Source organism: Pogona vitticeps, chromosome 4, assembly GCF_051106095.1.
Source record: "Pogona vitticeps strain Pit_001003342236 chromosome 4, PviZW2.1, whole genome shotgun sequence".
Taxonomy (NCBI): Eukaryota; Metazoa; Chordata; class Lepidosauria; order Squamata; family Agamidae; genus Pogona; species Pogona vitticeps.
The window spans coordinates 133,019,603-133,039,765 of record NC_135786.1 but is presented as its reverse complement, the minus strand read 5'-3'; the positions used below and the strand labels follow the sequence as shown (position 1 = coordinate 133,039,765).

The 20,163-nt window shown below is 39.7% G+C and overlaps 1 protein-coding gene across 2 annotated transcripts in view; it reads right to left on the bottom strand.

The window, feature by feature from the left end:
* Positions 1 to 2,525: 2,525 nt before the first annotated feature.
* SYNDIG1 (synapse differentiation inducing 1) overlaps positions 2,526 to 20,163 on the bottom strand; it is a 43,783-nt gene continuing 26,145 nt past the window's right edge. For both annotated transcript variants that reach the window (XM_072998422.2, XM_072998423.2), the window contains 2 exons: positions 9,275 to 9,412; positions 2,526 to 3,881 (listed from right to left, as the gene is read on the bottom strand). In XM_072998422.2, the coding sequence (XP_072854523.2) occupies positions 3,723 to 3,881; positions 9,275 to 9,412 (297 nt within the window). In that variant the 3' untranslated portion in view covers positions 2,526 to 3,722. The remainder of the gene's footprint in view (positions 3,882 to 9,274; positions 9,413 to 20,163) is intronic.

Genomic DNA, 20,163 nt, shown 5'->3' with positions numbered 1-20,163 from the left:
AGTCCTAATTCCTCTAGTTCTTGTTTATCTTTTATATTCTGTTCTTTAGTTAATATGACTCTATATGTGAGTAACACTCCCTTCTGGTTCAATACTTTCAACGTGAATGCCTCTATAGGAGCTACCCATATTGGAATTTTCTTGTAACGTTTGTGTTTGGAATTTTTGCCACACATAACATAGCGCTTTCCTCAGAACATGTTCTGCAAAATATTATTGTTCTTTATATTTCCCATACCACACATATGCATGCCAACCCATTTTTAGATCATGACCCTCCAGTTTCAATAATCTTTGATTTTCTAAGGTTATCCATTATTTTATCCAAACCATAGCACATGCCTTATAATATAATAGCCAGTTCGGTAGTCCTGAACCCCCTCTTTCTTTTAGGTCTTGCAATAATCTAAGTTTCATTCTTGGTTTCTTGGTCTTCCATACAAATTTCAATGTCGAACTGTCCAAGTCCTTAAAATATTTATAATTTAATAGAATTGGTAAGTTTTGAAACAGAAATAAGAGTTTTGGTAATATCAATGGAAATTCTTCCTATCATGGAAAGTTGCAGCTTGTTCCGTTCTTCCAAATCTTTCTGAATTTCCTTCTGTATTGTGAGATAATTTTCTTTCATTAAGTTACTTGGTCTTTTTGTGATAGTAACTCCTAAATATTTTGATTTTTGTACCTCCTCAAAGTTAGTTTTCCTTACCAATCTTTCCATATCTTCTTTCTTTATGTTTTTACTCATAAATTTTGTTTTTTGCCACTGCTCCAAATTCTTTGATAGTTCTCATTAATTCTTTAAGACTCTCTAGAGGATTTTCTAGTATTATTGCCAGGTTATTAGCATATGCTTGCAGCTTCTCCTCCTCCTCTAATTCTAAGACCTTTGATTCCATCATTCTCTCTAATTTGTCTATTCAGAATTTCCAATGTTAAAATAAATAATAACGGGGATAGTGGACATCCCTGTCTAGTGCTTTGTTCAATTTGTATGTTTTCAGTTAGATTGCCATTAACTTTAATCCTGGCTTTCTGTTGGGTATATATTGCTTTGATTATTTGTAGAAATAATCTTCTGCTCCCATCTTCTTTAACTGTAACAACATAAACTCTCAGTTGACATTATCAAAGGCTTTCTCTGCGTCTAGGAAACATTAACATCATCTGCTTTCCTGGATGTATTTCATAGTATTCCAGAATATTTATCATTGTTCTTATATTTGATGGTAATTTCCTTTTAGGAATGAAACCTGTTTGATCTTTATGTATTATTTCTTAAAGTGCCTCCTTTAGCCTTGTTGCATAGATGGTTGCATTTATCTTATAATCAATATTTAGGAGAGATATTGGTCTATAATTCTTTATTTGATTTTTCCCCATCCCCTCTTTATGTATTAAGAATATGTGTGCCTCTTTTCATGAGTCCGGGATTTCCCCTCTAGTTTCAATATCTTCAATTAACTTCTTAAAGTGTGGACTTAGAATTTCTTCGAATGCTTTATAATAAATATTCAGCTGGAAGTCCATCTGGGCCAGGGGCTTTCCCACTTTTCTGCTTTTTCCATGCTTCTCCAATTTAACTCATTGTGAATTATTTATTTAATTTCTCCAGTTGTTGAGAGTTAAATCTCCAAGCTGGAAGCTTATTCAAGTAATTCACTTGTTTCTCTTGTTCCAGTTCTTTCTTTTTTTAGAGACTGGCATAGAAGTTTTGGATTTCTTTTTCAATCTCCTTTTGTTTATATACTTTTTTCCTTCCTTATCCAATATTGCACTAATTGTTGTTTCTCTCTCTCCCTTTTTATTCTATGTACTAACTGTATTCTTCATTTATTAGCATTTTTGAAAAGGTTTTGCCTAGCAAATTAATTTTTTCCCATCTCCTCTTGTTCTAATAGGCTAATTTTATGCTATAGAATATTTATCTTTTTTATTAAATCCTTCTCTGACAGAATTTTCTTTAGTTCAATTTCTTCTCTTTTTAGGGATGTTATTAAGATGTGATATTGTTTATTTCTCCCCTTTTTCCTTTGTGCATTAAATTCTATCGCAAAACCGTGAAAGTAGGCTTTAGCAGCATCCCATATCACTGTCATCCCTGTCTCCTGGGGTTTGTTAATTCGAAAGAAAAAATTTAACTCATTTTTAATTTTGTTCAAGAAGGTCTCTTCTCTCAATAGGTGACTATTTAATCTCCAAAATCTTCTTCTTACTACTTGCTCTAATGTCATCAATATTGGGTTATGGTCTGCTATGTTTTGTCTTTTAATGAACTGTCTGAACTTGCAGAAAAAAATAGTTCCAGACCTATGCATCCTTTGTAGAAAAATGGTGTTAGTCCCAATACATACACATTTAAAAAGAAAAGCATTATGTGTGAAAAATGCCTTAAATGAATAATTTTTTTAAAAAAAAAGAATAATACTATGCTTCAATGAAATGAGAGGTGTCAGAGTATTGTGCAAAACACTACTTCAGAGGAACATCAAAGGAAGAAAGGTTTAGGAAATCACAAAGTAACATTTGCTTGAATTGATTTTTAATATTAATTACATTGTTTACAGTGTGCCCATTGCCTGCTCAGATTTCTAGCAGGGCAGGGGGCATTGCCATTAGAGAATGAGGAATGTATTGCAGCATTGCTCAGCTGGGAGTCCAGAAGCCAAGAATGAGTTCTTGTGCCACGAGGCTGGCATCCCAAGGGTTCTGCCTTGGGCCATGCTCTGGTGTGGGATTTCATGCCTTGTCATTAAATTTGTAGATGATTGGCTTCTTATGTTTAGTTGCTTTACAAGCTCCCTTAGAAAGGGGATGTTGCCAGAAAAAGCTGCATGCTTTGCAAGTGACTCGTTTTCAGGATGATACCAGCTCCAGCCCAAGATGCTCTGACACCTGAGATGGATAATCTAGATCCCCTCCTTCACAAACCACCAGCAAGGTCCCTATTCTGGTAGCACTGAGTTACATAGGAGTTGCATGAAAACACTATTGTACTTTTGTGCAGCTCCTGTCCATTTCAGTGCAGTTGATGCAGGAAACCTTCCTGGCAGCTTTGCTCCTGGAGTCAGATTCCTTTTGCTCACACTATTCTGTCCTTAATGACATCCAAAATCTGCCACTTTCAGAAGCCTCACATCACTTTACTTCACAGCTGAGCCACCTCTGGGCATGATGTACTCAGAGGCACTCTTTATCTTGTTTTGCTAAGGACCCTGTGCTATTTTGCTGTCCCATTCATTTTACACTTGGTTCATTCTGAAACTTAGGTATGAATATGCACCAAGCCAGCTGTTTCTTCTTCCTAATCTTCCATCATCAGCAGAACTATTAGCCTTCTTACGCAGGAAACAGCCAATAGCGAGGCAGTCAAACCTTTGTTTTGTTCATTCCAATTTTGCTTGTCTTGTGGCAGGTAAATTCCACATTCAAGGGAACAGAGCTAGCCAAGCTCCTGATGGGTTTTCTCCAATGCAGACCAGCAATCTGCAAAGAAATGAATCCTCAAGACACTCTTGGTCTCTGGGAGAGAGCCTACATTTCTTAGCTTCCTGCAATAACAGTATTGCCAACATTCAAGACAGACGAAAGAGTGAAAAAGCCTGGAACATTCTTCTTCAGAATTCAGCTTGTATGCCATTGCAGCAACCCTTCTAACCATCAAAGCATTTGAAATGTTATAGTCTCCCAGGGCTTGTTTTAACCATCCAGTTCTCTAAGTTTCACAAGTGATTGTTTTTTGACAGGTAGGCTATCAGTGCCACTGCAACCCCCACGTAGATGCCCGTTCCAATGGTGATGGATAGCACAGCCAAGAAGAGGGCTCGCCGTGAACTGGAGCTCGCTTGGTGGAAATCCCCTTTAGCAATGGCTTTGTTTGTCTGGAAAGGGGGGAAAAAGACACTCTGCAGTTAAACCTGGATATGGTGTGCTCTTCCACTTTCTGTGTCATCTCAAAACATTGGTAAATCAGTCAACATTTATTGTGGTCTAAAACACCAGAATCCAAACAGGAGGCAACAATATCCATTTCTGCTAACGCATTTGACACAGCTGAACTGTCATATGCACAGTAATAGAGAGTGCAACCACCTGACCACTGACATAAGGAGACCTCTTTGACGGTGGCCAAAATCCTCTTGTGTAAGTACACAAATAGCGTCATATTTGGAGATAAATTGCCCCAAAATATCACTGTAGACATTATAAGCCGTATGCTGAGTTACACAACTGATAATATCTAAATGATTTCTTAACATGGGGCAATTCACCTTTAAAAGTTATGCCGTTTGTGCTATGCCAGCATAACTAGGTAAGGCTCTGGATCAGTGCATTACCGGTTCCTTTTCTGGGTAAACTAATCAAAAAAGAACAAGTAAAAAGATATCTCCGATTGTAATTCAAAGTACAGTACAGAAGCACATGAGTCAGAGTTTCAGAACTCCTACCTTACACAGGCCCAGTCTGTGCTGAAACGAATTCTTAAAAATCTGCCCTAGACTACGGCTGTGGGCAGAGCATTGAATCTTGCAAGACTCATTGATAAAAAGATACAATTTTGGTAGAAAGTAGTATTTGGCTACTTCTACCAAATACTACAAAGGCAAACTCCTATTAAATCATTTAGATAAGAAGATAAGGGACCTGCACAGCAGACAGCATTTCTGAGACTCAATTTGTGCTTTCACTGTCTTTATCACATGATATCTGTCTGGTTTATGCAGCTGGATCATGCTCAGCTGCAGCTCCACCTTTAAATTTCAAGTAATTTTGACATTTTCAGAGTATAATTTGCTTTATATTACATTGCAGTACTAGATCCTAGATTGATTTAAGTTTAAGTCAGTTCTGTTTCTTTCCATGTAGCTTGTTACATGTTGGCCAGGATTCTATTGTTGACTTATCCTCGTATAAGGGAAATTGTATAAAATTTGGTGGCAAATTGCCACTCATTAACAAGACACTGCTTTCATACCTGGGTGTACATCTGGGGTTGTGTCCCAAAAGGCAATGAGTGCTTCATTAATGAGCAGCAATTTGCCAATATAACTTATACAATTTCCCTTACATAAGTGTAAATAAGCAATAAAATTCTGGTCAGTGTCTGCTTTAGTCAACCTTATTTTGCCACCCCTTCTCCTGAATTAAGGACTCAAGATAAAATACTTATATTGACAAATTGTAAATAGATAAAACATGTTAGACTGAGCCCAAAATATATTGAATAAATACAGCCAGCACTTTTACAGGTAGTGCTTGAAAGGATACCTCAAATGGCAATCTCTTTCCCACTTATTGACAAGTGGCACCAACCACTGAGAGGTTATTTGGCACACAAAAATGGGCAGAAGTGCAGAAGACCACAAGTATCAAGGGGCTGTCAAAATAGTGAACAGGCTCAATCAGATCTCTGGCTGATTTTCAGGAGATCCGTATGGGTTTTGCACTCCCAATTTTCTGATAACAGCAAAAAAAAAATTGACAATTCCCACATAAATTAGGCTGTCAAAGTAAAAAAAAAAAAAAAGCTTGCAGTAACCAGGATTGTGTGAAAGGACTTTTCTCATACTGAAAACAAATTCCTAGCTTGAGAATGTACTCAGAGGAATCCTGTTTTTTTTTAATTCTTCAAATGCGTGTATGTTTTTTGTACCCGTCTCCACTAGAAACAAAGTAGATGTAACAAGCCTGAAACCTGTCCTGATGTCCAGAGCATGCTCTGATGTTAGACTGGGCCAGCTCAGCAACACACTAGGATGTGTCTACATTACACAGTTATAGCAATTTGATTCCATTGCGACTGCCACATCTTCATCCTACAGAATCCTGGGTTCAACTGTTTGGTAAGAGATTCAGAATTCTCAGCGAAAGACCTCAAGTGCATAGTTCTGAACTACAGCAGAAAATTTTAAATCCTTAACCAATCTACAGTTCCCAGCATTACATAAGAAAGAGCCAGGGCTGTTTAAGTAGAATCAAAGCACTGTAATTGTGGACACATTCTCAATCATGCTTCATAGCAAAATCTGCCACCAGATACCTCCATCTCTTCCGGCCTTCCATCTCACAATGCCCTCCCTAGTCAGTCCTCAGTAACTCTCTAGGAAGGGTTGTCTACAAGGCATATTAAAATAAGAGCAGTAATGTGTTTATTGGTTCTTTGTTTTCCTTCATCTGAAATACACAGCCGCCCATGAGGGTGTCTCTCTAATGGCCTTCAGCATGCTTGCACACACGAAAGCCACCTTTAGGGGTTTATGTACTCAAGTCAGGTTTTATCTTGAATTTATTTCTTGATATAATAAATGTAAGTGTTTTTTTCTTTTATCTTACCATTAGTATCCTATGTAATTCATAGCCATAAGCCCACATTACTGGCCTGCTGTACTCTCATAAGATCATTACCACCAGTTCGTACATAGCACAGGCTATGAATTCCAGTGCCTTTCTTTTTTAAAAAAAATATCCCATAACTAGACTGTGGTTGATGTCAAGATGACTAATGAGCCAATTTAACTCCTTCTTCAGGCTCAAATGTTTTTCAACACTAGACCAAAAGCTTTAATAAATAAAAAGTATGGAACTACAGGACACAGATGGAATTCTAAATTGGGGGCTCTCTATCAGGAACAGCAGAGGGCAAGCCAGCTTGTTCGACAGCAGGAAGAATTAAAGATAACAGGACAGGCTTTCTTGTAGAAGTCCTAGATTCCTGGACCCTTCAGCACTGATCATTGTTAAATGTCTTTCTTGTCCAGCCTGCCACAAACAAAATTCTTACACATTTGGAGATGTATCACCACGTTTTTGTGACCTTCTCTGCAATAATTCATTTGTAGTTGCTCTGTGCAACCTGCGAGGATGACAACCCTGACAGCAATTTGGAGGAACTGATAGATAACATTTACATGTTCATACATGATACATGCCTGGAAGACATCTTTTTGGGCCAGAGAGAGGGGAGAGAGAGAGAGAGAGTAGCAGTGCAAGGAAGACAGCAGCTTAAGCTTACCCATAATGTAAACAGAAAATCCAGTTACAAGAATGTCCACTTGAATTGTTTCTTTTCACCCCTTTGTTCATTTTTCTATAGCAATACTTGTGCTCTACATGCAAAACAAAATGCTCTGGCCAGTGACCTCCTCTATATAACATAAAATACACACCCAGAAAAGAGAAGGATGAGAAGCTGTGAGCTGCTCTGAGATATTTAAAAATTCCCGTGGGAGGAGCTTCATCATGTCCTACATTACCAATAGAGGCAGATGGAGGAAAATTGTACTAAAAGCCCCTGCAATGTTCCTTTGCTTTTGTATGAAAATTATTTGAGTCACTTTACACTGAGAATAGATAAAAGCTGTAGCAGAATGGAATGGGCATTTGTTAATAAAATATATGCCAAAGGTAGTGGGATATGATTTACTTTTTCACTAACTTTTTGATGCTCTGAAACAGGACAGAACAAAGTGGCCCGGAGTAGGATGAACAAGCCAAAATCATGACCCACATGTGGGTGGATGCCTCCAGCCACAAAGCACTCCAACATCTGTTGTCTTCAGTTCACAGTCCTGCTTGGGCAATGTGAAGTGCCCCATGTTTGGTTGCAGAAGGTGGCTGTTCAGGGTATCTTCTACAACCCAGCAAAAGGAAAACAGCAGCAACAATATCTTCTTCCAACCCGTAGGTAATACTACTAATTTGACTGTAATTGGCTCACCTAATTTATCCCCACTTCTCTGATAAGAGGCTTGCCACATTTTTGTGCCACTCAAATCCCAAGCCCAAAAAAGAAACCTTTTGTTTCAATGGAAGGCTATGAGGGTGGGGGAGAAAGCTGAGTGGCTGGCAACCTTCTGTCTGATGAGTTTGGGACAATTCAGTCAATATTGCCAGAGGTGGGATTCAAAACCAGTATTTTTGGTTTGACGTGGCACCCTCGTTTTGAAGCCTCACATAGATACTTAGCTATAGTTTTTGGAATTCATGCATTTTTTCCACACCAATCACTAGTTATTGGTGCCCAGCCTGATAAAGGCCTGGACAGGCTGAAAGTTAATATTTGTGACTTTTTAGCAGTCTAATAGAGGTATCACCTCCCCTTGCCTTTCTATTTGGTAAGTTTGCCCTATCTGAAGTTATTTTTCAAAGCTTTTTTCTGCAATCTGGACTTTTGGACCAGAACAGGTACTGGAATATGGTTCCTGGGGATGTCTTGAGGCTTCCTGCATCAATCTCCTATTGTCTGATAGGATGAGTGAATTTCATTGGGTTCTCCTACTCAGAGGTTGCTTTTGTTCTTATGAGTGTCCATTATATCTCTCAAGTTCTGGCATTATTTTTTATTAACAAATGCCCATTCCAGCACACTACATTCCATTCAATTCCATTCCAGATTTTGCCTAGTCGTCCTCAAACTCAATCATGCACTGGGGGAAAAATATTATTCATTACCACACTATGTAAGCAATACTGTAATCTTATCCTATAATTTTGTACCTTGTTGCCAAATTAACTTCCACGTGCTTACTATTTCCCTGGTATCTCAGTGCTAATGCTCTTCCTTTGCAGGTTAGTGAGACCACTGAAATTGGGATCAGCAATATATCAATTTGTAGTTTGTTTTAAACTTATGACAGTCAATCTCTTGCATAACTTATCTTAAGCCACAGAGCACAGTCTGGTGAATGTTTATCCAGAACATAAAATATGAAACGTTAACATCCCATTTTGCAAGTAACACCAAGCTGGCTACCCTGTTTCCTGAAAATAAAACCTAACCTGAAAATAAGCCCTGGTATGATTTTTCAGGATGCTCATAATATAAGCCCTACCAAAAAAATAAGCCCCAGTTAAGTGAAACCATGCCCTCCACCATTGTGAAGCAACCAGAAGATGACATGACTGTAAAACAAAACATCCCCTGAAAAATAAGCCCTAATGCATTTTTGGAGCAAAAATTAATATAAGACCCTGTCTTATTTTGGGGGAAATGTGGTATTTAAAGTACCTAGAAAAGACTGTTTTTATGGATATAACCAGCAGGATAGGATTGGAATATGAAACAAGATAATACAATAATGCTGCATAGCTTCCCTGCTGCAGTACAAAGAGAAGAAGGTACAAGGTCATCGTACCACCTGCACCAGAAGCCCCACTCAGCTTAGTTTCTTCTGTCTACTTGCTCTTTGGGTGCCTTGGCCATGTTGTCAGCTTAGTACAAATGGGGCACAGCAAACCTGAGCACTTTGTTAAGCGCGGTAACATTTTACATTACCTCATGTGACAAATAGAAGGCAGCAATTCCCAATGGCCAGAAACAACAGAGCATGGAGAACACACTGAGCCCAAGATGGTCCCTGGGCGGCATCATAAGGAAATGGTCCTCACTGTCTGTGTCACTCGAATAGTCACTCTAGAACAGTAAGAGAATGAACACATAAAGGGGAAACTGGTTAGTGAAATATATCCTCCCTGTCTGCTGCTGGCCAGATACACATTTAACGTCTACCACTTCCAGAAGATCACTCAGAGTAAGCTATGAGAATTACACGGAACCGCTGAAACCATCCTGAAAAGGGACAAACCTTGTGAATGCAGTGCCTCAATCACAGTGAACACGTGGTCCAAATGAAGTCAGTGGATCTTAAGAACTGCCAGTGAGTTCCTGAGTGGATTACTGGCTTGCAGGTCTGAAAGAGGGGCTCTGCAGTATCAGTGGGCATGTGAAATGTGTTGGAAAACAGACAGAGAGAGTACATAGTTGGAGTTTGCTAAAAGTAGGAATGCAGTTCAGAAGAAACTGCTCAAATGTCTCTTTGAGCATCTGCTGCTTATTCTTAGCAGCACTTGTAAAAACATGTACATAATATGGAAATACAAAAGCAGAATACTGAAATGTGACTGATATTAATGCAGCACAAGAGCTTAAGTGATCTCTTGCACCAAAAGTCCTGGCTCCAGTTCCCCTGGCTTCCTATTTCATATGTCCAAACTGCCCATGTTGCATTATCCTTACAATGATTTCCAAGTCAGGCCAGTATTACTGTGTAATCCAGACAAACGGATGGGAGGAGAGGGCTGGAGTTTGTGAAAACAGTACTTTGTCTAAGCCAGGTGTGAGCAAAGTTTGAGAGCTGCACGGACATGTGCTGCTCTCAAACCTTTTTTAACCCCTTTCCATGCTCCTCCCAATGTTTTTGTTTAAAAAAATCAGTCTTGCGGTTTCATCACCTGCTTATTTCAGTAACACTAGTATTGCCTAAAAGTATGGCCAATATTAAAGCCCTAAATGGCTTAAAGCCCTAAACGGCTTGGGCCCTGGATACCTGAAGGACCGCCTCCTTCCATATGAGTGTACCCAGCAGTTAAGATCTAGCCAGGGGGCCCTTTTGAAAGAGCCGTCCCTCAAGGAGGTAAGAGGGATGGCTTGTAGACAAAGGGTCTTTTCGGCAGCTGCTCCCAGACTATGGAATGCCCTCCTGACTGAGATTCGTCTGGTGCTGGCTCGGATGACATTTTGGCACCAGGTCAAAACCTTCCTGTTCCAGAAGGCTTTTAAATTGGAATAATATCAGCTGTGGGTCCTGATGGCAATTTTTAGAGTATATATTTTAATTGCGTTTTAATTGTTTTGTCTTTTTATTGTATTTTAAATGTTGTAAGCCACCTAGAGACCTTTGGATAGTGTGGGAGGCATATAAGTTAAATAAATAAATAAATAAATAAATAAAATAAATAAATAAATAAATAAATAAATAAATAAATAAATATTGACAAGAAAAAATACCAACCTTTAGTTATCTTTAATTACAGACCTGTTCCCAAGAAATCACTTTTGCTATTCCATATGTTTATCTTATACATACATATATAAATATGTGTGTACATACTCACACATGCAAGCACATATTTTGTTTATTTATATATTTATCTGATGTATGTATCAGATAAACATATAAATAATACAACATATAATAGAAAAATCCACTTTCCCTGCTGCCACAGTCCCTTTGGGTATGAAGTCCTTGAGTAGCTGGCCAACCAGAAAAGTTGGCCCTAAGCCCACAGAAGCTGTCCACCCTTTGGTCTTAGTTCATAACATGTCTTTCCTTAGAGATTTGAAAATATAATCTGGGCAAAATGTTTTTTGCTTTAGTTCTAGAAGATTTCAGGACATGCTAGCGCATTCATGTGGTGCATAAAGACCACAACAAAGAAAATCAATTACTGTGCCATGGGAAGGACAGGAATTCCAATCTGTTGACACCTCCTTGTTGGCAATGGCATCACATCTTAATTTGCTGCATGTGGCACCTAATGCAGATGGCTGACTTAAGACTGTGGATGGGTATGCTCATCAGCAACTTGCAAGTGTGTCTAGCACACTCCATGAGGATATCAGGGTGGGCTCTACCACCCACCCTAACATATGGATCCTGCTCATCAAAGCCAGTTGTGGCACAACTGGAGCACTATGTGAAAGTACTGCTCACCATTTGAATCCAGAGCGTCAAAAAGTTACCACCTGGCCTGCAGATCCTTCAATCCTTTTGCCAAGCATGGCATTTGAAGGAGTAATTTTTCCCAAGCTCTGCTTGAGCTGACACTCGATTGAAGTGATGCTAACTATTGACCCACAGTGTAGCACTTTGGCTTCCTTTGCCCATATTGCAGTTATGGGTGAAGCGTGATGTGTAAATATAGCCTGTACTTTCCGTGTAATAGGTAATGGAGGGCATATGGATTGCAAGGAGCCTGCATGCATGACATCAGGACAGAGCTAACCAGCTGAGTCCAGCTCACATATTGATTCAAGAAAAGCGTGGCTGTTCTGCTCTGTGCTACAGTACAGCGTACAACAGAAGTGCCAGCAAATATATAATTTGCCTTGGGAAAGATGAAGTATTCTGCAAGGACCAGGTCAGAGTTACTGACTAGTTGGAAAAACACCAAGCCATCATCTGACAGAAAATATAACAGGGCAGGCTGAGGTAATTAGGGGGACAAACAAGAAAGTATTTGCTTGTTTCATACAGGTTTAGAATTTATAACCCAGGCTCCTTCCGGGAGAAAGACGCTCCTGCTTTGGTTAAATCCAGACCCTGACAAAACAGACAGCAGTGTGATTGATTAACTTCTAGATTTGTTCCCCAACCACAGGCAAGAGAAAAGTACATCCCATATGGGCTGCTAGCACTTTCCACACACTTCCTTATTTAAGGAGAACTCGAACAGCAGCTGGCTTAGTTTTCAGTGGCTCTAACTGAAATTTCCAGAACAAAGTAAATGGGTGGTAATCTAGGATTCTTGGCCCAATTCTTACAGACAGCAATTGAGAAGGTAACCTTATATGAAGATTCAGATTCCAGGCAGATAATCATAAACTAGAATGTTCCTGCATACCAAAGAAATAATTTGAAATAAAAATAATGTGTTCACAATTGGAAAACTAGCATGCCAGTAGGATATCTTCCAAATACTGTATCTAGTTTTCTAAATGCAGAGTTTTATTTCTTTGTTTGTCCTTAAAGAAGACACATCTGTAAATCATGACATGAGGGAGATGAAGCTAGGTCCTGATGGTATGACTGTGTTTCAGTCTTTCAGTTTGATCACGTATTGCCCTGACTAGTTTAAGACCAATGTTTTAGCTACATAGCACACAGACTGCCAAAGAACTGAGGGGACAACTGGATGGGGGCTTAATCAGAGTAGACTCCTGTTGCTAAGGAAGGACAGTAATGTAGAATTGTGATAGGAATTGATTCAACCACTTCCCAAATGGAATAATTTTTACATTCCCTCATTTCTATCTCGATTCTTGTTCTATCCCCATCACATATACTTATTTCATCCTAAAGAACTAGTGACCCCACAACCTCAGCTTTTTACCTTCCAACTGCAATATGAGGATCAGGAGACATGTGATAATGTGTTCGCAAAGGCTTTCACGGCCGGGATCTAATGGTTGTTGTGGGTTTTTCAGGCTCGTTGGCTGTGCTCTGAAGGTTGTTTTTCCTAACATTTTGCCACTCTCTGTGGCCGGCATCTTCAGAGGACAGGAATAGCACTCTGTGCTCTGGACGATAACTCATCAAGCAAGAATTTGAATCTCATTTGCCTCAGATCAGAACCTTTCTCTGCCCGCTGCACTTTGCTCAGTGCTTCACTTTTCCCTGGCCCTAAAACTATTCAGTCATAATTTTGGTGGAAAGTTGTGGAATGCACAGAACTATCTTAAAACTACATTGAAGCCTTTCTAAATATTGCTATTGGCTTGGAGGATTCTTTCTATCTAGATAAATAAAGCTTTCCAAATTAATCTTACACTGCATAAGCCACTAATACAGTAAGGAATTCTTCTTTGTTTTTTGAGAGGGCACAACAGAAGATAATCTGAGTGACACTGGGTGAAAATTCAAATTAACAGCTGTAACCTGTGTTTTTAATGACCAGAACACATTGTTGAAAGCAACAGTAGCAAGTATGCCAAATGTACTGAGCATATTTCCAAGAAAAGGTTACTTAAAACAATATATTTGCTGCCAACAGATCAAGGATTATTTCCTATGGGAATTAGTATCTTAACTCTAGAATGAAGGTAGCTATCGTACTGCCAAGTAAGCAACTGAGGGGCTGGACAAAATGAGGGGAAAGACTCAGGAACACTTTCTTTGTTTAAGGGATTTAAAAGGGAGCCACGAGGGAATGTGGTTTTCTTCTTTTGATTGATGGTTTTATCAGGCTGACTGCCTGGCAGAGAGCATGAAAAGAGCAAGATAACTTCCATTAATTGACTGCCTTAATTCAGTTAAACTGGTGGATTAATTTACAACAGATCTGGGTTTGACACAATTAGGTACCGAAACCTGGGTAATGAGGGAATGCAGGCCATATCTGCAGTGAAAGCAAAGAAAGCCATGTGCTGAAACTTCTTCCCTCCAGATGATATGAGAGGGACATTGGCCACCACAGCTCAGCTGTTGGGAACTGGAGTCTCATAGCCTGTCATGGACTCCCTTGTTACAGGGATTCCAGTAACCTTTCCCTTTCCTTCATTTCTTAATTGTCATATTTCCACCGCTGTGACAAAGGAAGCCCTATTGCATTTTTAAAACTTGTGAGGTGCTGTGCAGATTTTGTAGACAATATACCAGCTATGCACAAAAAAGCTGCTTGCTGCTTGTGTGCCACTTGTGCATGTCCATAAATCCAAATATTTTTCTAAGAAGCAGCAGCAATGTTGTTGTTGTTTTTAGTATGAGTGCAAATTCTCTAAGCCATTCACAGTGCAATTGCATGTGTATCTACTTAGAAGTAAGTCCTATTGAATTTAATGGTGCTTGCTCCCAGGTAGATGAGCAAAGGACTGCAGCCGACAAGTCCGGAATTACAATGAATTTCTCAGTTTATTAGGAATCTTGCATATTAATTAAAACACTAGCATGACTTGAGGGGAAAGAAATTGAGGTATTATGATTCTTCCCTCAAACTGAGAGGGCTACTTTAGGAGGTCATCTTGACTTTTATGTGTTATTGCAAAAAGTTATAAAAATCAATCTACAACTTCATACAGCATGTAAATCCAATCAACAACCTGCCGTACTTCATGTTATTTGCAAGTTGTAATTTGTTCCCTTTCTGGCATTGAGCTTTCTGTTGAAAGACAGGTCCTTGGAGTAAGATTGTTAAAATAAAATGTCTCACTTTTATTGTCTGTTAAGAAACCTGCACCTGAGCAATGGCACTGGAGATAACTGGCCTTCAGGGCAAGCATATTAATTCCTATAAAAAGTATATAGGAAGTTACGGACAGTGGACTACAGATATGATGCATAAACTCATATTAAATATGATATTAAAGAATTAAACAATGTTAAACTCTTTAATATCTCTTTGATTTCAATGGATGAATAAGTACTTGCTTCATTCCTTTTCACCCAAATCTTCTCGGCTAAAGGTGTTTCACTGTAGCTAGACTACAATCTGTAAATAAAAGAACTGTCTTTTCTTCCAAAATTAAATGAAAGGTTAAAAGACAAGTGATTCCCCCCGCCTTCAGATTTTGATGAGATTTCACGCTCTCACTAGTATACTGCACCCTGGCAAAGCAGGTGAAATTACAGCTTGGATAACAATACCTTTTTCGACAATAACTACCATCCTGAGTAACAGATTCTGGGGCATGTAGTCTAAAAAATAATTTTCACCATTTCTGGCAATGAAATGTTCAGGACAGGGAAGGTACAACATTTTGTGGAGGAGTCACATTTCTTCAGGGCTCTCTATCATGGTCATGCAGTTGTCAAAGGCACTGGTCCAGAGTCAACAGTGTGTGGAGTGGGTTTCCCTTTCCTCTGCCTCTGTGCCCAGCTGCTGAGGTCTGAAGTGGCCAGTGGCAGAGGATAGCGGAAATTAAGCTGTGCTCTTCGGACTGAGCAGACAGGTACGTATACAGATTGCTGTTTGGATCGCTGTTGGTGCAAGTTGGTGAAAACCAAACTACACCATTCACACATGTTTCTACTTTGAGTGATCCATACTCCCCTTTTAAGAGGTGTTCTGCTCCTTTCCAGTTTCTGAGAGTTGGTTGATTGGTTTTTTGTATGATTCAGTGTGCTCATAATTATCCCATTGTGTAGCCCATGTGGATGGCTAGTTTGCATCCAAATGGAGCTGTGGGCAACATTAACTGAGGAGACAAACCTGTGACATATTAGGTGGGTTGTAACACTAAAAGGGAGCATTGAGAAACCCTCTCCTCTATTTTTGTCTTCTTTTTAAAATATTTCCTTAATGGACACAAAGCAATTCTAATACCTTGCTAAGTTGATGAATTGTTATTTCGATATGCCACTATTTAATAAAAAGAAAAAGAAAAAGAAAAGTCATCACAGTCTGTTGAATGATAACCATGAGAAAAGGTGGGGAAAAGGCCTAGTCAACTCCATGGGCTCCAACCCCAGAAGGCAGCACAGACCCAGCAGAGCCCCAGCTGAGGAGAAAGGCAGGCAAAGGCGGGTTGCCTCCATTCCATCTCCTCAGCCTTTCCCCCTCATCCCGCTGCTATCCTCCCCTGCTGTTGCTGTTGTCTTCTTACTCACAAGTAAACTGTGTAAACATATAAACAAGTAAACGAGGTAAACCTTCTTGTGAATAAACCAGCAGTCCAAAGACCAATGTGGAGCCTTCTCGTGGGAGAATAAACATCTCTAGTGTGAATGAAAGGATCACTTGAATACCAGATGAGATAGAAGGCACTGAAGATAAGAACCTTTTAAGCATGGACTAGACTGCTCCAAATTTCTGTCTGGACCAGCCCTAAGTGTTACGTCCTTCTACAGTAGAGGTCCCCAACCTCCAGTCCGTGGCCCAGTGCCAGTCCGTGGCCTGAGCTGGACCGGGCTGCGGAGACAGACCTAACCAATACATTCTCATGGTATGGAGATTTTGGCGGAACCCCCACGTCATGCCTGTCCATCATGGGAAGCTCAAGGGCAGGAGCCTATGAGAGGACAGGGGTGTGTGTGGAACCAAAAGAACAGTTAGACAGTTAGATAGGCAGTTAGAGTGGAGAGTTGGAGAAAAGAGGTTGGAGATAGGGAATTGAAGAGAGAGAGTTAGGAGACTGAATTGAGAAAGGTAAGACAGAGATTGGAAAGTTGGAATGCCTGGGCTTATTCCGAGTCAGCGGACCCCCCAAGAAAGGGGGGGCGAGTTTCCACAGGAGAAGTGGGACCGTAGCAGGGGAGCTGGAGATGCCGAAGAAGCCAGACTGCAATCTGCTTTTTTGAAGGAGTTCCCTTTCCTCAATTGCTACTGTCTCGTGAAGTCGCCATGATGAATTGGTGCGTAGATGCTCGGAGAAGGGGGAGAAAGGAAGATTTATGATCTGACTGCATGAACAGAAGTTGATCAGCTACTTTTACAGCAAGTAACAGACCAGATGTTTTGTTTCTCTCTGGGAAGTTTGATTGTGGAGACGATCTCTTAAGTGGCAGAGGATCTTGGCAAACTTTGGAGGTTTTTCTTACTATGCCATAACTTGGTTAGAACTGAGAAAGTGAAACTTAACTGTCCTTTCCACGCTACCCCCCCCCCCAAGGTTTGGCTTTTTATAAATTAGAAGCTTGAGAATCTTGAATGACTATGAACAGCTTAAATTTATGGAACTTTACTTTGAGCCATAAAGGAGGATTATATATCAAATAGTCACTTTTATGACCAGAGTGTTTTCCGCAAGACTCTGAATCAGTTTTGGCCAAGGAGCGAGGAGGGAAAGCTGAGCAACTTCATCTGTCTGACTCTAATGGTTTTTGGATGAAAATTTAAGGGCGAGACTCATCTTTGGGATTTTAAAATGGAAATCAATCTGATATGCTGTCTTCAGGAATTTCAATCTAATCTTATCAATCATCTTAAGGTTCAAATTTCAGAACTGGAAACAGATATTAAAGCAATAATTCTTGGCTTGGACACTATGATAGAGATAGGAGACAGACAGCATCTTCTGAATCAGCTGAACAACTATCATCACCAGAGAGAGAGGGAGAGACCACTGTCCCTGAGGAGGAGACGGGAGATGAAACAACTGACTGCTCTGAACTGATCGAACAACGGCCTACGGAGAGGCAGAGAGAGACTTTTTTTAAAAAAGAAAGCAGAATGAAATACTTAAAAATGAGGAAAGGAGGGGCGGGGAAAAGGTGGGAGAGTACATGGATTTTATACTGATGGAAAATAATGTTAAAGGGAAGACATGGGTGAATTTAGAGGCAGAAATTTATGATCAGAGGTCGAATAGATCTGTGTTTCTTGGAAATCAAGATATGGATTATATTGAGAGGAAATTAGTAAATCGCATAGAAAATGTCGTAATGAAATTTTATAGATGACATTTTAAAACTGGTAAAAGAGGAGTAAGAAATTAATCTTGGAAGTTTGATACTGGAGTCAAGAAGCAAAAGTGAAAGGGGGGAAAAGTAACCTGCAGATTAAATGATAACATTTCTTGGTCCTGAGAGATATATATTCACACAGAAAGCAATATGAGTAATTACATTATGAGCAATTTTGGCTAGGTGGGAAGCTAAAAGGTAGCCTCCTAGAGTGGTCCTGATCCAACCAGATAGGTGGGATATAAATAAAATAAAATAAATAAATAAATAAATAAATATATGTAGCTATAAATTTCATAAAGGTCAATGAAGAATAATAATATTAGATGCTTTGGCTCTTATGGTTTCTATATAGAGCTTAAATATGAGTGAATCACTATATTGATTATATAAACAAGATTAGACTTAACAATGTCTTTTTACCTGTAAAAGTGGGGATCTTTTAGAAATGTATTGAGCTGGCCTAGAGCTTCTGTGTGGGGAGGTGCGTATGGCTAAGCTACCTTTATGATGAAATTAGAATTGCTTATGATGAGTACTGGTTAGAGGCGTACGCAGGTGAAAGAATATATAGAGACTTTATAGATAGCACTTTAAAAGCCAGTAAAAAGAATGAAAGAAATGAATTCCTAGATTCACAAGGCTATAAATACAGTATATCTATTTGGTATTGAGCGAATAATACCTGGTGGCAGCGTAAAGGGAGGAAATGCATCCAAAGGGTGGACTTGGGTTTAGGGAAAATAAACAAAGGACACTGGGTGGACGCGAGAGAGACCATACAGTATCTCTCTATTTAAATCCATAAGGGATGACTAGAAGGTAGACCCTTGTTCACTAGAAGAGAGGCCAGTTTTGGATAAACCACGCGTATCCCTCCTTGTTGTTGAGATTCAAGCAAAGAGCTTGACCTGCTTTGATTCAAGAAAGCACTTCAAGAAAGCACTGCTCTGATTCAAGAAAGCACTTAACACACACTAGTTATGCCATAAATGCTAAGAGATCCTGAGAATAAATTGAGAATTGGAATGACAATTTAAGATGCGTTAGTGGACCAAAAGGATTCTAATTAGTTATTTAAATAGGGCAGGTATGTAAACCTGGCCCTGGCTTACTTAATGTAGGATGACTACCAGATGCTGTCTCTTGACAGGTATCAAGTCACTATTACAGTGGTGCCTCGCAAGACGAGCACCCCGTTTAATGACGAAATCGCATCACGCTGAACTTTTTGCGATCGCAAAAGCGATCGCTTTACAATGTTTCCTATGGGGGAATTTCACTTTGTGATGATCGCAAAATGACAATTTTCGGCCAGCTGGTCAGCGGTTTCAAAATGGCTGCCAGGTAAAAAAAAAAAAAGGCTCCCCGCTCTTTTCTGGAATTGATTCCTTGCTGTACACGCAGCGAAAATGGCCGCACTATGGAGGATCTTCGCTGGACGGTGAGTTTCAAGCCCATAGGAATACATTAATTGGGTTTTAATGCATTTCTATGGGCTTTTTTATTTCGCATTACGATGTTTTCATTCTACAGCGATTTCGCTCGAACGAATTAACGTCGTAATGCGAGGCACCACTGTATGAGTTTCTGTTATGGATGTCATAGCTATTGCAGACTGGAGCACAATTTTCTGAGGGCTTTATCACACATAGAAGACATCAGTGGATGCTGCAATTAGTGAAGAATGAACCTCTATGTATGAACAGACCTTTTAATTGTGAGTAAATTGGTGGGAGCATACATACGAGTCTGCAGACTGTACTTAGCATGTAACCACAATCTGAAATACTTAGCAGATATCATTCCTTTTCCCCCCCCTTAATTGCTGTCCCATTAGAATGACTGGGTGCAAAAGAATACAGAAGCCTCACACCTTTAACAGTTGTGTAGAAGAGGAAGTTCTGACAGGTGAATTTTTTTAACAAAGCTGGCATCCCCTTTTCCACACGATGATTGCAATTGTGAGGCCCCTTTCATCTTTTGCACCTGGCTACCATATGCCCTATATTTTCCTTTAAATCAACTCTGCTCCTTCCTGTCCCTCCATCAGTGGTTCCCAACCTTGAGCAATCGACGTGTTCTTGGATGGCAACTCCCAGAAGCCTTCACCACTAGCTGTGCTGCCTGGGTTTCCTAAACTTCTGAAAGCTGCCAAACACTAATTTTCCTCTATTAAAACGAGAAGCACACTTCGCAACACAGTGGGAAGCATATTCTAAGCATGCTTAATGCTGCTGGTTTTTGGGTATGTGGTTTTTGTTTT